The 16,089-nt window shown below is 44.5% G+C and overlaps 3 protein-coding genes and 1 long non-coding RNA gene across 6 annotated transcripts; 3 read left to right on the forward strand and 1 right to left on the reverse strand.

The window, feature by feature from the left end:
- The first annotated feature begins 605 nt into the window (after positions 1–605).
- On the forward strand, positions 606–5,079 carry LOC114134194 (alcohol dehydrogenase 1-like). The gene is made up of 9 exons (XM_028000607.1): positions 606–735; positions 1,405–1,506; positions 2,028–2,169; positions 2,725–2,812; positions 2,897–3,116; positions 3,199–3,459; positions 3,528–3,660; positions 4,694–4,832; positions 4,921–5,079. The coding sequence occupies exons 1-9, from the start codon at positions 718–720 to the stop codon at positions 4,949–4,951; spliced, it is 1,134 nt and encodes a 377-aa protein (XP_027856408.1). The 5' UTR covers positions 606–717; the 3' UTR covers positions 4,952–5,079.
- Positions 5,080–5,308: 229 nt separating this feature from the next.
- LOC114134200 (uncharacterized) lies at positions 5,309–12,236 on the reverse strand. The gene is made up of 3 exons (XR_003593360.1): positions 12,099–12,236; positions 9,673–9,906; positions 5,309–6,013 (listed from the first exon to the last, which is right to left on the reverse strand). It is a non-coding gene; the product is annotated as an uncharacterized LOC114134200 (long non-coding RNA).
- On the forward strand, positions 6,296–10,665 carry LOC114134196 (alcohol dehydrogenase 1-like). Of its 3 annotated transcripts, none has more exons than XM_028000611.1 (9): positions 6,296–6,542; positions 7,873–7,974; positions 8,089–8,230; positions 8,303–8,387; positions 8,481–8,700; positions 8,782–9,042; positions 9,122–9,254; positions 9,629–9,767; positions 9,838–10,665. In XM_028000611.1, exons 1-9 carry the CDS (start codon positions 6,525–6,527, stop codon positions 9,869–9,871), a joined length of 1,134 nt encoding a protein of 377 aa, XP_027856412.1. In that variant the 5' UTR covers positions 6,296–6,524; the 3' UTR covers positions 9,872–10,665. The 3 variants fall into 3 exon arrangements, 2 of the variants coding, with proteins under 2 accessions (XP_027856412.1, XP_027856411.1); XR_003593359.1 differs by lacking the exon at positions 6,296–6,542 and adding an exon at positions 6,568–7,760 and having other exon boundaries at positions 9,531–9,767; XM_028000610.1 differs by lacking the exon at positions 6,296–6,542 and adding an exon at positions 6,575–7,760.
- On the forward strand, positions 11,157–15,676 carry LOC114134198 (alcohol dehydrogenase 1-like). The gene is made up of 9 exons (XM_028000612.1): positions 11,157–11,344; positions 12,121–12,222; positions 12,312–12,453; positions 12,813–12,900; positions 12,992–13,211; positions 13,837–14,097; positions 14,172–14,304; positions 15,119–15,257; positions 15,331–15,676. The coding sequence occupies exons 1-9, from the start codon at positions 11,327–11,329 to the stop codon at positions 15,362–15,364; spliced, it is 1,137 nt and encodes a 378-aa protein (XP_027856413.1). The 5' UTR covers positions 11,157–11,326; the 3' UTR covers positions 15,365–15,676.
- The last annotated feature ends 413 nt before the right edge of the window (positions 15,677–16,089 follow it).

The following is a 16,089-nucleotide window of genomic DNA, read 5'->3' on the forward strand; positions in this document are numbered from 1 at the left end:
CCCGTATGGGGCCCACAGACACACTGACCAGACATTTTCTGTATATTCACATTTAAAGTCCACTCTCGCTCAGTCATGTTTCTATTAACGTTTTCATGCACATTTTGAAGTTTTGCATTGGAACAGATGGATGGAAACTCAAGTTTCTACGCTTTTGGACTTTTCCAAGAAAGACTTCATGAACCAAAGAGGGGATGGAAACACTGTTGGATGAGTTGTTTGTTCCTTACCAAGGGCACAAAAATAGAAACATAAATTCACATTGTCCTTTTTTTTTTAACATTTTCTCAAAATCCACTGGACATCTGGATGGAAACAAAGTCAATATTTTTGTGATAAAATCAGGTACATTTCAGGCTAAAGTAGGAAGAGATTGTCATCAGTCTGAATCAAACAAGTTAAAATGTTGCAGCAATAGAAAAATGTTTTAAACTCTTTATTTCCACAGTGAAGTGATGTGGGGTTAAAGGTGAACAGGAGGAAAGAAGCAGTTGGGAGGCAGCACATTTGTCATTGAATGAAATAACAAAATGATGCTTTATTTCTCTTACCTTTTATATAAGTGGTGGATAAAGATTCAATATGTTGAAAACCATCCAGAGATCCTCCCCCCATCTGCACAGTTGCATAACTTCAGCTTCAGCTGCAGGATTTCAACCAAACTGTTTGTTCCTCCAGCAGCTGCTGCAAACCTCCGGGCTCTTTTACTCTGTAGAAATGGCTACAGCTGGTAAGGTAGGTTAACTTTTCACTTTCACAGCACCTCGACATGCATCTGCAGCTTTTTCATGTCTTGGTTAAACTTGTGGTTATAATTTGCATTAAAGCAAAAACATTTGATCGGCGACTGAAGTCGACAAATCACCAACCTGCTGAAGGTTTTAAATCTTAACGTTTTTCCTGATTTGCTGAAAAAAGAAAATAATGAAACTCATCTGTGGTTTGAGGTATTTTGACTTGGTTCAAATTATCCTGACAGTTTTACGCAACCTCAGATATTGGCAGGCGCTAAGCAGCCAGAGGCCAGAAAGGGGCGAAGGGAAGAAACTGGAAAAAGGCCAAAAATGTCTAATAAAATGTTTAAGGATGTTGAACAAAAATCCACAAGGAACAATATTCATTTCCCTGTTTTACTCTGATGAAGGAATAAAATAGAACTAAATTGTCTTAAAGGGATTGTGTTTACCATGGAAAACATCAGCTTTGATCAGTTGTCTCATTTCATTTTCTCATAAATGGTTTTATTCGCCCCTGAAGGTGAGATTTAAACATGAACTGCTCAAACTCAGCACAGATAACTGAAATTGAACCTGAAAGCCTTTCAGTTCCAGTTTGTCAGGAAACGTCCTGAGATACATTTTGAGAGCAGAAGCAGCAATTCCAGCTGATGTCGGTTTGCTTTAGGTCATCAGGTGCAAGGCAGCGGTGGCCTGGGAGCCCAATAAGCCCCTGGTCATCGAGGAGATTGAGGTCGCGCCTCCTCAGGCCAACGAGGTTCGCATCCAGGTGAGTCAGCCACAAACACGAGCCGCACCTTTCAGTCTGTCCAGGCCCTCCACCTCTCTGACCGCTGCGCTACAGCAGCTGCTGCTGGACAAAAGCCCAGTTTTTATCATTTAGAAACAGCAGCCACCACCTGGAAACTTTCCATTTGAAGAAGAAGATCTGAAAGTTTCACATCTACAAACTAATGGCATCCCATAATCACTTCCATAGAACAAAACAGGTTCAGGGCCTCAGCTGGGTTATAGATGTGCCTGAATGGGATTTTCATATGTTCACGCCTCATGTGAATGCCCCACCTGGAGTCACTCATGTGCTTTTCCCAGATAAGATCCCATGTAGGGGCTGGTGTCACCTTACTGATCAGATCCATAGAAACCATGTGGTGCCGTGTGAACAGCTGGAACATCGTCTGATTAGATCTGACGTTAGCATGGCGAACAACTCCGCCTGGTATATTCACCAAACGTCAAATATTGTCAGATTCGGTAATGAATTAAGTTGAGTGATTTCCCCGTTTGCAGATTGTGGCCACAGGTGTCTGCCACACAGACCTGTACCACCTGTTTGAGGGAATGCACAAAGATGGCTTCCCCGCGGTTCTCGGACATGAGGGAGCTGGCATAGTGGAGAGCGTTGGGCCCGGTGTCACCGAATTTCAGCCAGGTGAGTCAAACCCAACTCTGAGAGTTGGTGCTGTGGGTCAACCAAAGTCTGTACAACGCAACGACGTTACCTGAAAAAAAACCTTTCTGGAAACAAGGTGGCAGCAGGACATAAGGGAGAAGGACAAGACTTCTGGGACAATGTCCTCTGGACAGACTGCAGTAGAGACCAATGTGTTGGGACCCAGCAGATCTGTACCCACTGTGAAGCACGGTGGTGGAGGGTGATGCTGCCTGAGTGCCTTGCAGGCATTGACTTGACCAACTCCACTGTTGGCATTTAGTCAAAAATAAAATAAAACCTTGAATCTGGATCAGTTCATGTTCTCACTGCATTTTCTCCTCAGAAACCAATAAAATTCTTCACCTGAGATCAGCTGGGAAAATTAAACCGTAATGTTCCTGACAAGGTTCAAACATTAAAGGGTCAAACTTCAACAACCTGAAGCTATTAGAGTTTCCTCTCTGATCCTGACTGACAAGCCCAAAGAAAGTGTCACATCATTTCATCTTCGTCCTACATTAAAATGTTTAAGATGATTTCTTTAATATTCAGGGGACAAGGTTATCCCTCTGTTCGTCTCCCAGTGTCGAGAGTGTCGCTTTTGTAAAAGCCCAAAGACCAACCAGTGTGTCAAAGGATGGTAGGTTGATTTCTTTATTCATGAATTCATCAGATCTTCAATATTTTTACAGTTTAAAAGAAAGACAGTCACTTTTGTTCTCAGGGCCGCTGAGCACTATGATGTGATGGCTTTAGAAGAAACCAGACTGAGCTGTAAGGGGAAGAAGCTGCTGCAGTTTTTGGGGACCAGCACCTTCTCTGAGTACACGGTTCTTAACCAGATAGCAGTGGCTAAGATCGACCCGGCCGCCCCTCTGGATAAAGTCTGCCTCCTTGGCTGTGGGGTCTGCACTGGGTTCGGCGCAGCAGTCAACACTGCTAAGGTGGTACCTGAAAGTCTTTCTTGGCAGCATGTGGATATCGAAGCACTAAGCATTAAACTAATGTGAGCGTGTGGTCCTGCAGGTGGAAGCGGGCTCCACCTGCGCCGTGTTCGGTCTGGGAGCTGTGGGCCTGGCTGCAGTCATGGGCTGTAAGTTTGCAGGAGCCAAAAGGATCATCGCCGTTGACATCAACCCAGAGAAGTTTGAGAAAGCCAAAGTGTTTGGTGCCACTGAGTTTGTGAACCCCAAAGATCACAGCAGACCCATCAACCAGGTGCTGGCTGAGATGACCGATGGAGGAGTGGACTACTCCCTGGAGTGTGTTGGAAATGTTGCAGTCATGGTGAGGATCATCTGGTACAAGCTTAAAAATAAATCAAGATGTCTGACGTGCTCTGCTCCTCTGTGCAGCGCAGTGCCCTGGAGTCCTGTGTGAAAGGTTGGGGTGTCAGCGTGCTTGTCGGCTGGACAGATCTGCATGATTTTGCCGCCCGACCCATTCAGCTCATCTCGGGCCGTACATGGAAGGGCACCCTGTTTGGAGGTGAGACCAGAAGAGTCAATCTGAGTGTTTTCCGAACCCCTAAGTAAAACGCAAGCAGGGTCAGTGTGATCCCATCCAGACCGCGCACAGACTAGAAAACCTGTGGGGTCCAAATGACCCAATCCCTTATGACCACTGAAAGGTTAAATGAATCTGGATCGGTTCATGAATCTGGATCGGTTCATGAATCTGGATCAGGTTATGAATCTGGATCGGTTCATGAATCTGGATCAGTTCATGAATCTGGATCAGTTCATGAATCTGGATCAGGTCATGAATCTGGATCGGTTCATGAATCTGGATCAGGTCATGAATCTGGATCAGGTTATGAATCTGGATCGGTTCATGAATCTGGATCAGGTCATGAATCTGGATCGGTTCATGAATCTGGATCAGGTCATGAATCTGGATCGGTTCATGAATCTGGATCAGGTCATGAATCTGGATCGGTTCATGAATCTGGATCAGGTCATGAATCTGGATCGGTTCATGAATCTGGATCAGTTTATGAATCTGGATCGGTTCATGAATCTGGATCAGGTCATGAATCTGGATCGGTTCATGAATCTGGATCAGGTCATGAATCTGGATCGGTTCATGAATCTGGATCAGGTCATGAATCTGGATCGGTTCATGAATCTGGATCAGGTCATGAATCTGGATCGGTTCATGAATCTGGATCAGGTCATGAATCTGGATCGGTTCATGAATCTGGATCGGTTCATGAATCTGGATCAGGTCATGAATCTGGATCGGTTCATGAATCTGGATCAGGTCATGAATCTGGATCGGTTCATGAATCTGGATCAGGTCATGAATCTGGATCAGGTTATGAATCTGGATCGGTTCATGAATCTGGATCAGGTCATGAATCTGGATCGGTTCATGAATCTGGATCAGGTCATGAATCTGGATCGGTTCATGAATCTGGATCGGTTCATGAATCTGGATCGGTTCATGAATCTGGATCGGTTCATGAATCTGGATCAGGTCATGAATCTGGATCGGTTCATGTTTGTTTCATGCGCCTCAGGGTTCAAGAGTAAGGACGGTGTTCCTGAGATGGTGAAATTCTACCTGGACAGGAAGGTGAAGCTGGACGAGTTCATCACTCACAGCATGACTCTGGAGAAGGTCAACGAAGCCGTGGAGCTGATGAAGAACGGCCAGTGGTACGTTCTAATTAACACCAGACAGAAGCTCTTCCGTTGTTCAAACCTTCCAGTTTTTCTTCTCATCTCTTCTGTTTTGGCTGCGCAGCATCCGGACGGTCCTGAGAGTTTCTCCTTGAGTCAACAAAGCTCCTTTCAAAATGTCGGCGTTTGTTCGCAGTCTGCAGCCAACGGTTCGTCTGTCCTGCCTGATGATTACATCTGGGGTCATGAAACATTTGGAGCAAATAAAATCATTTAACCTGAATGTTGTATTTGTTAAAGCTAAGAGTTGTTCTTTGTTCTGTCAGATATTTTTCCTTTTCTAAATTTGTTCCACATCATTTCTCCTATTTGTCCAGCAGCAGCATCAGAAACCTTCATCACTTTCACATCATTTTCTTCTTAGATGCATAGAATATTAAGTAAATAACGACACATCACTCTTCAGACAGTTCTCCTGTTTCCCTTCCTTAGTAACAAAAGATTCTTTCTGGTCCAGGTAGCTCATAGTGTTTATTATATTTCAGCCTCTTTATGAGTTGTGTCTGTTAGAAAAGGTCATTATTAACCTACATGACTCTAATTCTGCTAATAAGTCTTTGTGTAGCGTGTTGATGTTAACAAGTTGTTGCAACTGATTGACAAGAAACAACCAGACAGACGTTGGCTAAAGCAGCAGAGAACCTGAAACACAACAGGAAACTCGTTGTTCCGTCAGCTGAGGTCAACAATGAAGCAATAACAGCGTTTTAGCAGAGGAACATCAGGAAACGTCAGAGATACTCAGCAGAAGGGAATCTGGCTTTAAAATAAGAAATACTGGACAACAAATGAGCAGATGGACGGACGGGCGGGCGGGGTCACAGAGTTCCAGCCGGGTCAGTAGAACCAGCCGGACCGCCTGGTTCCTCAGGATCAACCTGACGGTGTGGAGCACAGATTAAATCTTTACCACGGGGATCCGCTGTTCATGCCTCAGTGTCGGGAATGCCGCGTCTGCAACCAACATGTGTGTCGGCGAGTACGGAGCTCATCCCTTCATTGCATCATCATGTGTTCATTAGGCTGCAGAAATGAATTCATGGATGGTTCTGAATGAATCCAGGATCAGCTGCTGGGGGCATCAGCTCTGAGTTCACCGTGGTGAAGGAGATTTCTGTGGCCGCGCCGCTGGACAGAGTCTGTCTGATCGATGCAGCCTGTTGGTTTATGGAGAACAGAGAAATGTCAGATTATATAGAATAGAATTCAACTTTATTGTCATTGCACTGTCACAAGTACAAGCAACGAGATATAATATTTATTTACAGATGTACAAGACTATGTATGTATGGACTATAAGGGGTTATAGCAAGAGATATAGATATTGTGTATAAATATAAATATGGGAGCTATATGCACAGATTATACAGAATATACAAGAATGTTAGGGAATGGATTATATATGTATATAATATAATACAAGATAAATAATGGCAGATAAAATTTACAGGTTATCTGATGAGAAATGAAGTCGTCACATTTTGAAGCGTGTTGATCTTTGTCACCTGAAGGCCTCCAGCTCTGAACGAATCACTTCTGGCAACGATTTTATTCTAAAAACCTTTAAACCTTTTGTTCAAAATGCAACAGAGATAATCTGGTTTGACCTGAGCAGGTTAAAGTCCCAGCCTCCATCTGAGCCGCTGACATTCCCCTTCAGCAGGACAGATGGCCACAGCTGGACAGGTAAGCAGGACAGCATGTTTCACCGCCTCAAAGTTTGACCAGATTTAGTCTCTCGGTCATTTTCACAACCAGTTTTAAAGTTTTCAGTAAATATTTGTACGTCAAAGTTTTCATCCTGTTTTGTTACATAATGCAAAGTTTGGATAAAACATTTAAAACGATTTCAAATGTTTTTTAAAGAAGCAAAGTGAGAAATCCTGAAACAAAATGCAGAAGTAAAAAAGCTCAACTCTGAAGCAATAACAGCGTTATTGTGAAATGATGTTTTCTGCTGAAAGCTGCAGCAGTAAAGTTCATATTTGCTCTGATGAGTCGACGTTAAGCTGCAGCTTGTGTAAGAGCTGGTCTCATGTTCCTGGTGTTAGAGCGCTAGATGTTTGGAAAATAGATTTTCCATCTAATTTTGTAGCAAATGAGCCAACCTGCCACTGAACGGAGTCTTTAATAAACCTTGAATTTTGCACAAAAATGTGTAAATTTTGTATTTAGTTCAGTTTTACGTTGCTTCTTGTGAATAAAGCTGAAATTGTCGCAGCTTTATGCTTTATGCTTTCTGGTCCAGGTAGCTCATAGTGTTTATTATAGTTCAGTTCTTCATCAAGGAAAATGCAAGAAACTTTTCATGGCTGCTCAACACGTAGCAACCCTGAAGGAGCCGCAGCGCCGCAGCTTTAAGAGACGCAGCGTCCTTCACCTTCAGCTGCGAACATCAGGGAGACAAACTAAATCGACTTTTGGTGAAATCACTGCAAATCATAAATCTGACATAAAAAAGGACAAAAAATAGCAAACAAAACAATTAGTGAGGTCAGATTCAAGGTCAGGGTCACAAGTTTACCTTCTTTTTTAAGCAAAAGTAAATGTTTGATTTTTAGGTTACATATTTACAGGAAGCTGCACAGTGGAGCAGTTGGTAGCACTGTTGCCTTGCATCATGAAGGTCCTGGGTTCTATTCCCAGCCTGGGGTCTTTCTGCATGGAGTTAGCATGTTCCCCCTGTGCATGGTGGGTTCTTCCTTCCACAGTCCAAAGCATGACTGTCAGATTAGTTGGTCTCTCTAAATTCTCCCTAGGTGTGAGTGTGGTTGTTTGTCCTGTGTTGCCCTGGCGATGAACTGGTGACCTGTCCAGGTGACCCCGCCTCTCAGCCTCCTGATAGGATAAGGCTGGAAGATGGATGAATATTTACAGGATATGAAAGTGTTGAAATCCTCAGAGGTTTAATAAATTAGTTTACTAACTAGTTTATTTGGATCATCCAAAGAGCTTCGCTGCTAGCTGCTGATGCTGCTAACGGCTGTGAGGTTCAGAGGTTTTCGCCTGTCTGCAGGTCATCAGGTGCAAGGCAGCAGTAGCCTGGGAGTTCAACCAGCCTTTGGTGATCGAAGAGGTTGAGGTGGCGCCGCCTCAGGAGAAGGAGATCCGGATCAAGGTCAGAGCAAATGAAGCAAAATGTGAATAATAAAGCCAGAATCATCTGAGCCTTAAATGCAACTCGAAGCTCTTTTCTGACTGTCGTTACTTTATTGTGTCGTTTCCTCTGCAGATCGTGGCAACAGGAGTGTGTCAGTCGGATCTCTACTTCCTGTGCAAATGTCTGAATCAGACGATGTTCCCGGCCGTTTTTGGCCATGAAGCAGCCGGTGTGGTGGAGAGCATCGGACCCGGGGTCACGGAGTTCCAGCCGGGTCAGTAGAACCAGCCGGACCGCCTGGTTCTGCTTTAATAACTCTGCTGAATCTGACATGTTTGTGATCCAGGAGACACGGTGATCCCGCTGTTCATGCCTCAGTGTCGGGAATGCCGCCTCTGCAAGAGTCCCAAGACCAACCTCTGCGTCAACGGGTGTCCCTCGTCTTCTGTCATTTCCAGATCTTATTGGTGTTTTTATTAGTTTCTAGGTTGATATGAAACTAATGGATCATATGTGGTGTTCAGGTCGGCCGGTCGAATAGATGAGCGGAGCTTTGAGCGCTCCAGGATCAGCTGCAGGGGCAGGAAGCTGCTGCAGTTCCTGGGAACCAGCAGCTTCTCTGAGTTCACCGTGGTGAAGGAGATTTCTGTGGCCAAGATCGACCCGGCCGCGCCGCTGCACAAAGTCTGTCTGATCGGCTGCGCCATCTGCACCGGGTACGGAGCGGCCGTCAATACCGCCAAGGTGCCCCGACACGAACCTCACTGTCCAGATCGCTCAGGTTAGAGAGGGAAACCCTCACCGGCTTTAACCCGTGGCCTCCAGGTGGAAGCAGGCTCCAGCTGCGCCGTGTTCGGTCTGGGAGCCGTGGGCCTGGCCGCGGTCATGGGCTGCAGGGCGGCGGCAGCCAGCAGGATCATCGCCGTCGACATCAACCCGGAGAAGTTTGAGAAGGCCAAGGTGTTGGGAGCCACGGATGTGGTGAACCCCAACGACCACAGCAGGCCCATCCAGCAGGTCATCCAGGAGATGACCAGTGGTGGAGTGGACTTCTCCTTCGAATGCATCGGGAATGTGGAGGTCATGGTGAGGTCATGGTGAGGGTCAGGGTCTCACGGTGTGTGAATGACGCGGGCGGACTGATCAGCGATGCGTTTCCGTGCAGCGCAGCGCCTTGGAATCTTGTGCGGCCGGCTGGGGGGTCAGTGTGATCGCCGGCTGGACAGACATGCAGAACTTCAGCGCCCCGCCCATCCAGCTGATGACTGGACGGAAATGGACGGGAACTCTGTTTGGAGGTCAGAAACGAACCTCAGCGATCAGAACCAGCAGCTTCTGGAGTTAGCGTTAGCATTAGCTAACCGCTCCTCACATCAGGTGACACTGATTAACCAATCAGAAACTCCCAAAGCCATGACATCATCACTGTTTTAATGAATCATAATAATAAACTTCTGCATTAGAAACAAGTTAATGCAGAATTTCTCTAGTTATTTTTAGCGCTTAGCAACAATAAATCATCTTGTTGAAAAACATTTGGAGGTTTAAAGGTTTATGTAAATATGTGGTTTCAGATGAAGTTTTTCGTCATGCTCAGCCCCCCGTGTGTTTCAGTCTGGACACGGCCCTGTTCTTAAAGGGACGGTACCTGATGATGCTTCCTCTGCTTCAGGGTTTAAAGGGAAGGACGGCGTTGCTCAGATGGTCAGAGCTTACCTGGACAGGAAGCTGATGGTGGACGAGTTCATCACCCACAACCTGAGGCTGGACCAGGTCAACGAAGCCGTGGAGCTGATGAAGAACGGCCGGTGGTGCGACCCGAAGCTCAGATGTTCCCTTCATGATTGAAACGGTCCTGACTGGGTGTTTGTGTCTCCGCAGCGTCCGGGCCGTGCTGAGCGTCGCTCCTCAGTGACGTCATCGAGCGTCTGAACGTTTCCATCCTGTTGCCTGATGGTAGAAAATAAAGGAGCTGATCTGGATTCTGCCTCGGACTGACTCTATGTTTCTAGTTCTACTTTGATCTTTTGCAGAACGTATCTAGAAGTTGATTTCTCGTTTTGTCTTCAGACAAAACTTCGATATAATAATCATGTTCATCTCAGTCTGATGATAATAATCTGATGACGACGTCCTAAAAGATGAAAGGTGATAAAGTGAAACTTCACTAAACATTCTTTTAATTTTTGATTATTTCTTTGATTATTGAGTTCAACTATTTGTTGAGACTTTTTTCTTTATTATCATAAAACTGTTTGCTCTCAGATTATTTGGACTTTCTGTCATAAAACTTTATTCTTGTAATTTTATCATTTAATTCTTGACTTTTTGCAGCAATCTGACTTTTTACTCATTACAACTTTATTCTACTTTATCTTTATGTGACTATTATACGACTTTATTCTAGTAAGATTATGACTTAATTCTCATGTTTCTTAGTCTTGCCCTCATAATCTGTTATACTTTCACATTAAAACTGCTATTAATGTGTAATAATATTTCCACAGCTTTAGCAAGAGCTGCAGAAATATCTCAATTCTCTTTAAATCAGAAATATATGAAGATGATTTTCCAGCTGAAGTTTTTCCAACCAGTTTCTCCTCAGCAGTTGCAAAGTTTGCTTCTACTTTGGGCCGGCCCAGGCCCTTCTGTGATGTCGTAAAGCAGAGATAAACTTTCACCTGCTCAGAAATAAATCATTTCCAGACATTTTACTCTCTGAAGCCAAAGGTCATCTCCTCAAACTGGATCAGGAAATGAAATCCTCAGCTGAAATGAATGAAGCTTCATCTGATCAGCAGAGAAAAGGATGAAGATAAAATCCTTCACATGTCAACAAGATTTATTGTTTTATAACTGAGAGAAAATAAAGATTCAACCAGCAGATCAAATTAAATGGCTTGTTTAAAGAATCACGTTATGATTTTAATAATCTGACGGCCAGTTATGAAGGTCTGACCCCTCCCTGCCAGGGTTAGATACTGTTTACTGCAGCGGCTCAGGGGTTTATTATCTTATAATATATTTATAATTTATTATGGTTTTGTTGTCTGATCGCTTCATGACTTCCTGATCTGGTTTCTGGTTTCATTCTGGTTTTAAACAAACTCGACTGGTTTTCGCCAGATTCTGACTGGAACACATTTTATTCCAAAGGTTTTTCTTCCTCTTTCTGCTGCGGCGTCTCGGGTGAAGGTGAGACCGGACCGGACCGGACCGGACCGGACCGGACCGGACCCGCCCAGCCTGATAACAGCTGCAGGTTAAAGTCCCTGCTCGTATCGCTGTGTGCCTGATTGAACTGATCCTCTTCTTTTCCTTCGCTGCTGAAACTTTGGCCTCAGATCGATCGATCATCTCTGCAGGAAAAATGTCCACAGCTGGGAAGGTGAGAGGAAACACACAGACCACCAGCGGTCCGTGTTTTCAGGACAACGAGCGGTCTTCATTTTTGACAGCGGTCTGACCCGGAAGTTCTCTGCCCCGATCACTTTGTTTCTGTAAACTCGACCAAAGCGGCAGGCGATTGATTTGATCATGAAGCCTTCACACAGTAAGTCTGGTACTCTGAAGCTAATGGCTTCTAAATGCAGCTTCAGATTCAGTGAAGGACTAAAGGGATAGTCCGCCCAATTTTTACCAACCTTTAATCTGCTCTGGTTTAAAAAGTCGCTCAAACTGGGACCAGAACATTCTGCCAGTCATTCAAACCTTGTAGGTTTTTTAAGTTTTTCCTTTCTGGATAGCATTAGCATACCAATTATTATCCTGTGTGTCATGAACAAGCAAGCAGAAAAGGTTAATTATCCAAAATATACAATAAAAATGTATCTATTTCACCAGGTGGGAAATGTTTGAAATAATGTGCCAATTAGATGATTAAAAGCTTAAATAAATAAATGTTTGCCTACAAGAGGATTTGGGAAAGAAACAGGTCATCATTCTGACGTTACATATTTAGGTTTTTTTAGCTAGCTAACTAAATATTTGGTTTGAAACTAAAAACATTTATAAATGAATAAAAAATATGATTAAAATATGCCTGAAAAATGAACGTAAACCACCCAAACTATTTCTGAACGTTTTTACAACCAGCAGCTCATTGTGCAGGAACTCCATGGTTAAAGGTTAAAGGTTAATACCGGATGTTTCTGTGGCCGCCAGGTCATCCGGTGCAGGGCGGCGGTGTCCTGGGCGCCCAACACGCCGGCCGCCATGGAGGAGATCGAGGTGGCTCCTCCTGAGGCCGGTGAGGTCCGCATCAAGGTGGGAGGCGCCTCTTCGTCTCACCAGGAGGTCTTTCGTAACGCTAAAGCCGCTGACGTGGCCGTTGTCACGGTTACTTCCTGGCGCAGATAGTGGCGACCTCGGTGTGCCACTCGGACCTGTACCACCTGCTGGAGAGCATGACTGCAGACGGCTTCCCCACGGTCCTGGGCCACGAGGGCGCCGGCATCGTGGAGAGTGTCGGACCGGGAGTCACAGAGTTTCAGCCCGGTCAGTCCGAACCGGAAGCTGATGTTGATGTGACAGCAGGTCACCTGCTGCTGCCTCGACACGCTGCATGAAGCCTCTTTCCTTCCTCCGTCCTGGAGAACCGGCGGGTTTCGGGCCCAAACCCGCCGGTTCTCCTTCTAGGAGACGCCATTTAAAACTTACAGTCAGAAATGAACATCAATAATTTGGCTTATTTAGATCGTCTCGTTTGTCACCATGTCAATCATTCATTACTGTATCAGTTCCTAAATTAATGTTAAGTTCGCAAGCTAAATATTTCATACACAAATTAAATATGTAGCTTGTACCTAAAGTTTAGCTTCAAAGTAAATATTTAGTGTCTCCTTTTGGTCTCCTAGGAGACAAGGTGATTCCTCTTTTCCTCTGCCAGTGTAAAGAATGTCGGTTCTGTAAGAGTCCGAGGACCAACCAGTGTGAGAGAGCATGGTGAGACTGGCCTGGTCCTCAGCCTTTAATGGTGGCATTTTTCCAGTAAAGAACAAACACAGTTCTTTAGCTCAGAAACTGTCTCCACCAGGACCAGAATTCGCCAAGAGATTATGGCCGGAGTGGAATCCAGGTTCACCTGTAAGGGGAAGAGGGTCCACCAGTTCATGGGAACCAGCACCTTCTCTGAGTACACCGTCATCAACCAGATCGCTGTGACCAGGATCGACCCCGCGGCTCCTCTGGACAAGATCTGCCTGCTGGGCTGCGGGATCTGCACCGGCTACGGCGCCGCGGTGAACACCGCCAAGGTGGGAGAGCCGCGTCCACTAGTCCGCTAACAGCACAGAGAAACTTATTTAGCGCACTTAGCTTCCCCTAAATTACTCTTTCCAGATAAATTCTAAAGTACTAATTAATTCAGCTGTTTTTAAACTTTCAGTTAAATAAAGTTTGACTTTTGTAAAAGTTTTATTCATTGAAAAATAAAACTTTTTGTTTCTTGGTTTTAAATGGTTAAACTGGAATGTCTAAGTCTTAAAGTATGTAGACCTCATGCTTTTACTTTGAAATGAGTCAGGACTTTACATAGCAGGGCGATAATAATGACCCTGGATGTCAACAAGGTGTAGCTTTAGCTTCTACTAAATATTGAGTTAGTATAGTACCTTAGTGTCTGTTTAAACTAAATAATACCTTGGTATAGTACTTTACCGTTAGCTTACACTAAATAATATGTTTAGCACAAGCTAAAGCTAATATGTTGGCAGCATAAGCTATTAGCATTTGCTATTAATACCGATATCAATTTTAAATGATCGTTTTGTCCAATAACAGACCATGAGATTAACTCTGTTCTGTTTAATCCGCTCCCAGATTGCAGAAGTTTGGGATTACTTTGTGTTTCCGTATTTCAGGGGTTCTCCGTGTGTCCAGGTGGAAGCGGGCTCCAGCTGCGCCGTGTTCGGTCTGGGAGCCGTGGGCCTGGCCGCGGTCATGGGCTGCAGGGCGGCGGGAGCCAGCAGGATCATCGCCGTCGACATCAACTCGGACAAAGCAGAGAAGGCCAAAGAGTTGGGCGCCACCGACTTCCTGAACCCAAAGGACCACAGCCGGCCCGTCCATGAGGTCATCTCTGAGATGACCGGAGGAGGGGTGGACTTCTCCCTGGAGTGCGTGGGGAACGTGGAGGTCATGGTGAGGGACCGATGCTCTGTGTTAGTCTGGAGAGCGGAACCGGGGCGCTGACCGTGTTCTGCTGGTCCGTCCAGCGCAGCGCCTTGGAGTCCAGCATGGAGGCCTGGGGGGTCAGCGTGGTGGTCGGCTGGACCGACATGTTCGACATCACCATCCGACCGCGCCACCTGATCTGCGGGCGGACCTGGAAGGGCTCCATGTTTGGAGGTGAGCCTGTCGCTCTGCTGCGGTTCTGGTTCTGCTGATGGAGTCATGCTGACGGATGGGCCAAAATGTTCAACTAAATAAAGATAAAACTGAAGTTTTAGTTTTTGGCCCAAAGAGCTCCGGTTAAAAATGATCGCCCACCTCCAGCCTGCTGGTTTAAAATGCTTTGACTAGGCCATGAGTCTGTGGGGATCAGGATCCTGACCTGATCCTTCACAACCAGATCAAATTTATCATAGAGACACAATATTACCAGCTAAAAATGTCGGCAGAATTAGACGACTCATGTCAACAAGATTCTGAAAATTTACTTCATAGCTTTTAGTAGATTCAATTATTGCAACGTTATTTTTACTGGATTAGCAAAAAAATAAACAATAAAAAAAACCCAATAAAACTTCTTCTTCTTCTGCAGAATGAGTCCTCACCAAAACGAAGATCAGAATCAGTCCAGATCCGAGATCCTTCCACTTCCTGCTGCTCACACAACATTTAAAGTTTTAATGGTTTATAAAACACTCACTAATAAAAACCCAGAATATATTTCTGATTTTCTTCCATTAGCCACTGAGACCTTTCAGTCCAACAGTGAAACCGAAGCAGCTTCAGTTTTTATTGTGTCAGTAAATGACCTCTGGCTCCATGAGGTCATTAAAACAAAACATTTAAAAAGTTTCTTATCTAAACCTGTTTAAATTGAATCTGTTTGTTGTGTTTTATTATGTTTTAACTTCTTTCACCTGGAACCGTCTCTGGCTGAAAGCTGCTGTATAAGTAAAGTCTCGTTGCCTTGTGCGGTTCTGATCCGCCTCAGGGTTTAAAGCCAAGGACGGCGTGGCGGGGATGGTGAGATCCTACCTGGAGAAGAAGGTGAAGCTGGACGAGTTCATCAGCCACAAAATGGAGCTGGACCAGGTCAACGACGCCATAGAGCTGATGAAGAACTCCCAATGGTACCGACCCGGTTCGTCGCCAACATGCTCACACAGCAGCAGCTGCTCAGTTATTCCTGTGTTTGTTCCACAGCGTCCGGGTCGTCATGAAGGTTTCTGCCGAGTAGAACCGGAGCCGGTTCTGATGTTTGGTTTAATTCTGGGTTTTTATCCGTCCGTCAGCTTCACTCCGACAGACGTCCTCCGTTTCAGGGTGATACAGGAAACGAATGAAGTTAGATTAAATTGCCTCAAACAGCCAGAGGAAACCCTGTTTTTCAGTTGGACAGTTGGAGCTGGGATGGAGGGAGAAGAACCGAGAAACGTCTCGGAAGAAATGATTCCGTTAGAAAATTCATTTAGTCTTTAATCATTAATATTCACCTGAAATGAACCGTTTCCCAGAGAATGATTACACATTAAAAAGATAAAACATTGAATTTATGTGTTTGAGTTGGAATTCATTCATACATCTATGGAGGACTGGTCCTGCCACAATTGGCAATAAAAATAAAAAGCTTAATAAAGTAATATGGCAAATACTGCATCCAAAAAAGTATCTCAACTTTGTGCTTGGCTATAGATGTTGACCAATAGGAGAAGATGACTGGAATGAAAACACAAAATCTAAATAGACAAAAATCAATGTAAAAAAAAATAAAAAATTAAAACAGAATATTAAGGACAATAAATCAAGGAAGCCAATTAATAAAATATTGGAAATAAAGTGGAAAACTGAGTAATAGTGCTAATTTAATACTGTTGAATGATACATTTGTCAAACTGTATAATCAAATCATTAATTTCTATTTTGTTTGCCAATTTTGACAGGATTGGTTCTCCATATATATAA

Source organism: Xiphophorus couchianus, chromosome 19 (genome assembly GCF_001444195.1).
Source record: "Xiphophorus couchianus chromosome 19, X_couchianus-1.0, whole genome shotgun sequence".
Lineage (NCBI taxonomy): Eukaryota > Metazoa > Chordata > Actinopteri > Cyprinodontiformes > Poeciliidae > Xiphophorus > Xiphophorus couchianus.

Excerpts from the sequence above, each read along its gene's own strand:
- LOC114134194 (XM_028000607.1), top strand. Across the intron at positions 2,813-2,896 it reads AACCAGTGTGTCAAAGGATG|GGCCGCTGAGCACTATGATG; the intron begins GTAGGTTGATTT and ends TTTTGTTCTCAG. Across the intron at positions 3,460-3,527 it reads TTGGAAATGTTGCAGTCATG|CGCAGTGCCCTGGAGTCCTG; the intron begins GTGAGGATCATC and ends TCCTCTGTGCAG.
- LOC114134198 (XM_028000612.1), top strand. Across the intron at positions 12,901-12,991 it reads AACCAGTGTGAGAGAGCATG|GACCAGAATTCGCCAAGAGA; the intron begins GTGAGACTGGCC and ends TGTCTCCACCAG. Across the intron at positions 13,212-13,836 it reads CCGCGGTGAACACCGCCAAG|GTGGAAGCGGGCTCCAGCTG; the intron begins GTGGGAGAGCCG and ends CCGTGTGTCCAG.
- LOC114134196 (XM_028000610.1), top strand. The coding sequence starts at position 7,716 with ATGGATGAATATTTACAGGATATGAAAGTGTTGAAATCCTCAGAG. Across the intron at positions 7,761-7,872 it reads AAGTGTTGAAATCCTCAGAG|GTCATCAGGTGCAAGGCAGC; the intron begins GTTTAATAAATT and ends GCCTGTCTGCAG. Across the intron at positions 8,231-8,302 it reads GGTCACGGAGTTCCAGCCGG|GAGACACGGTGATCCCGCTG; the intron begins GTCAGTAGAACC and ends TTTGTGATCCAG.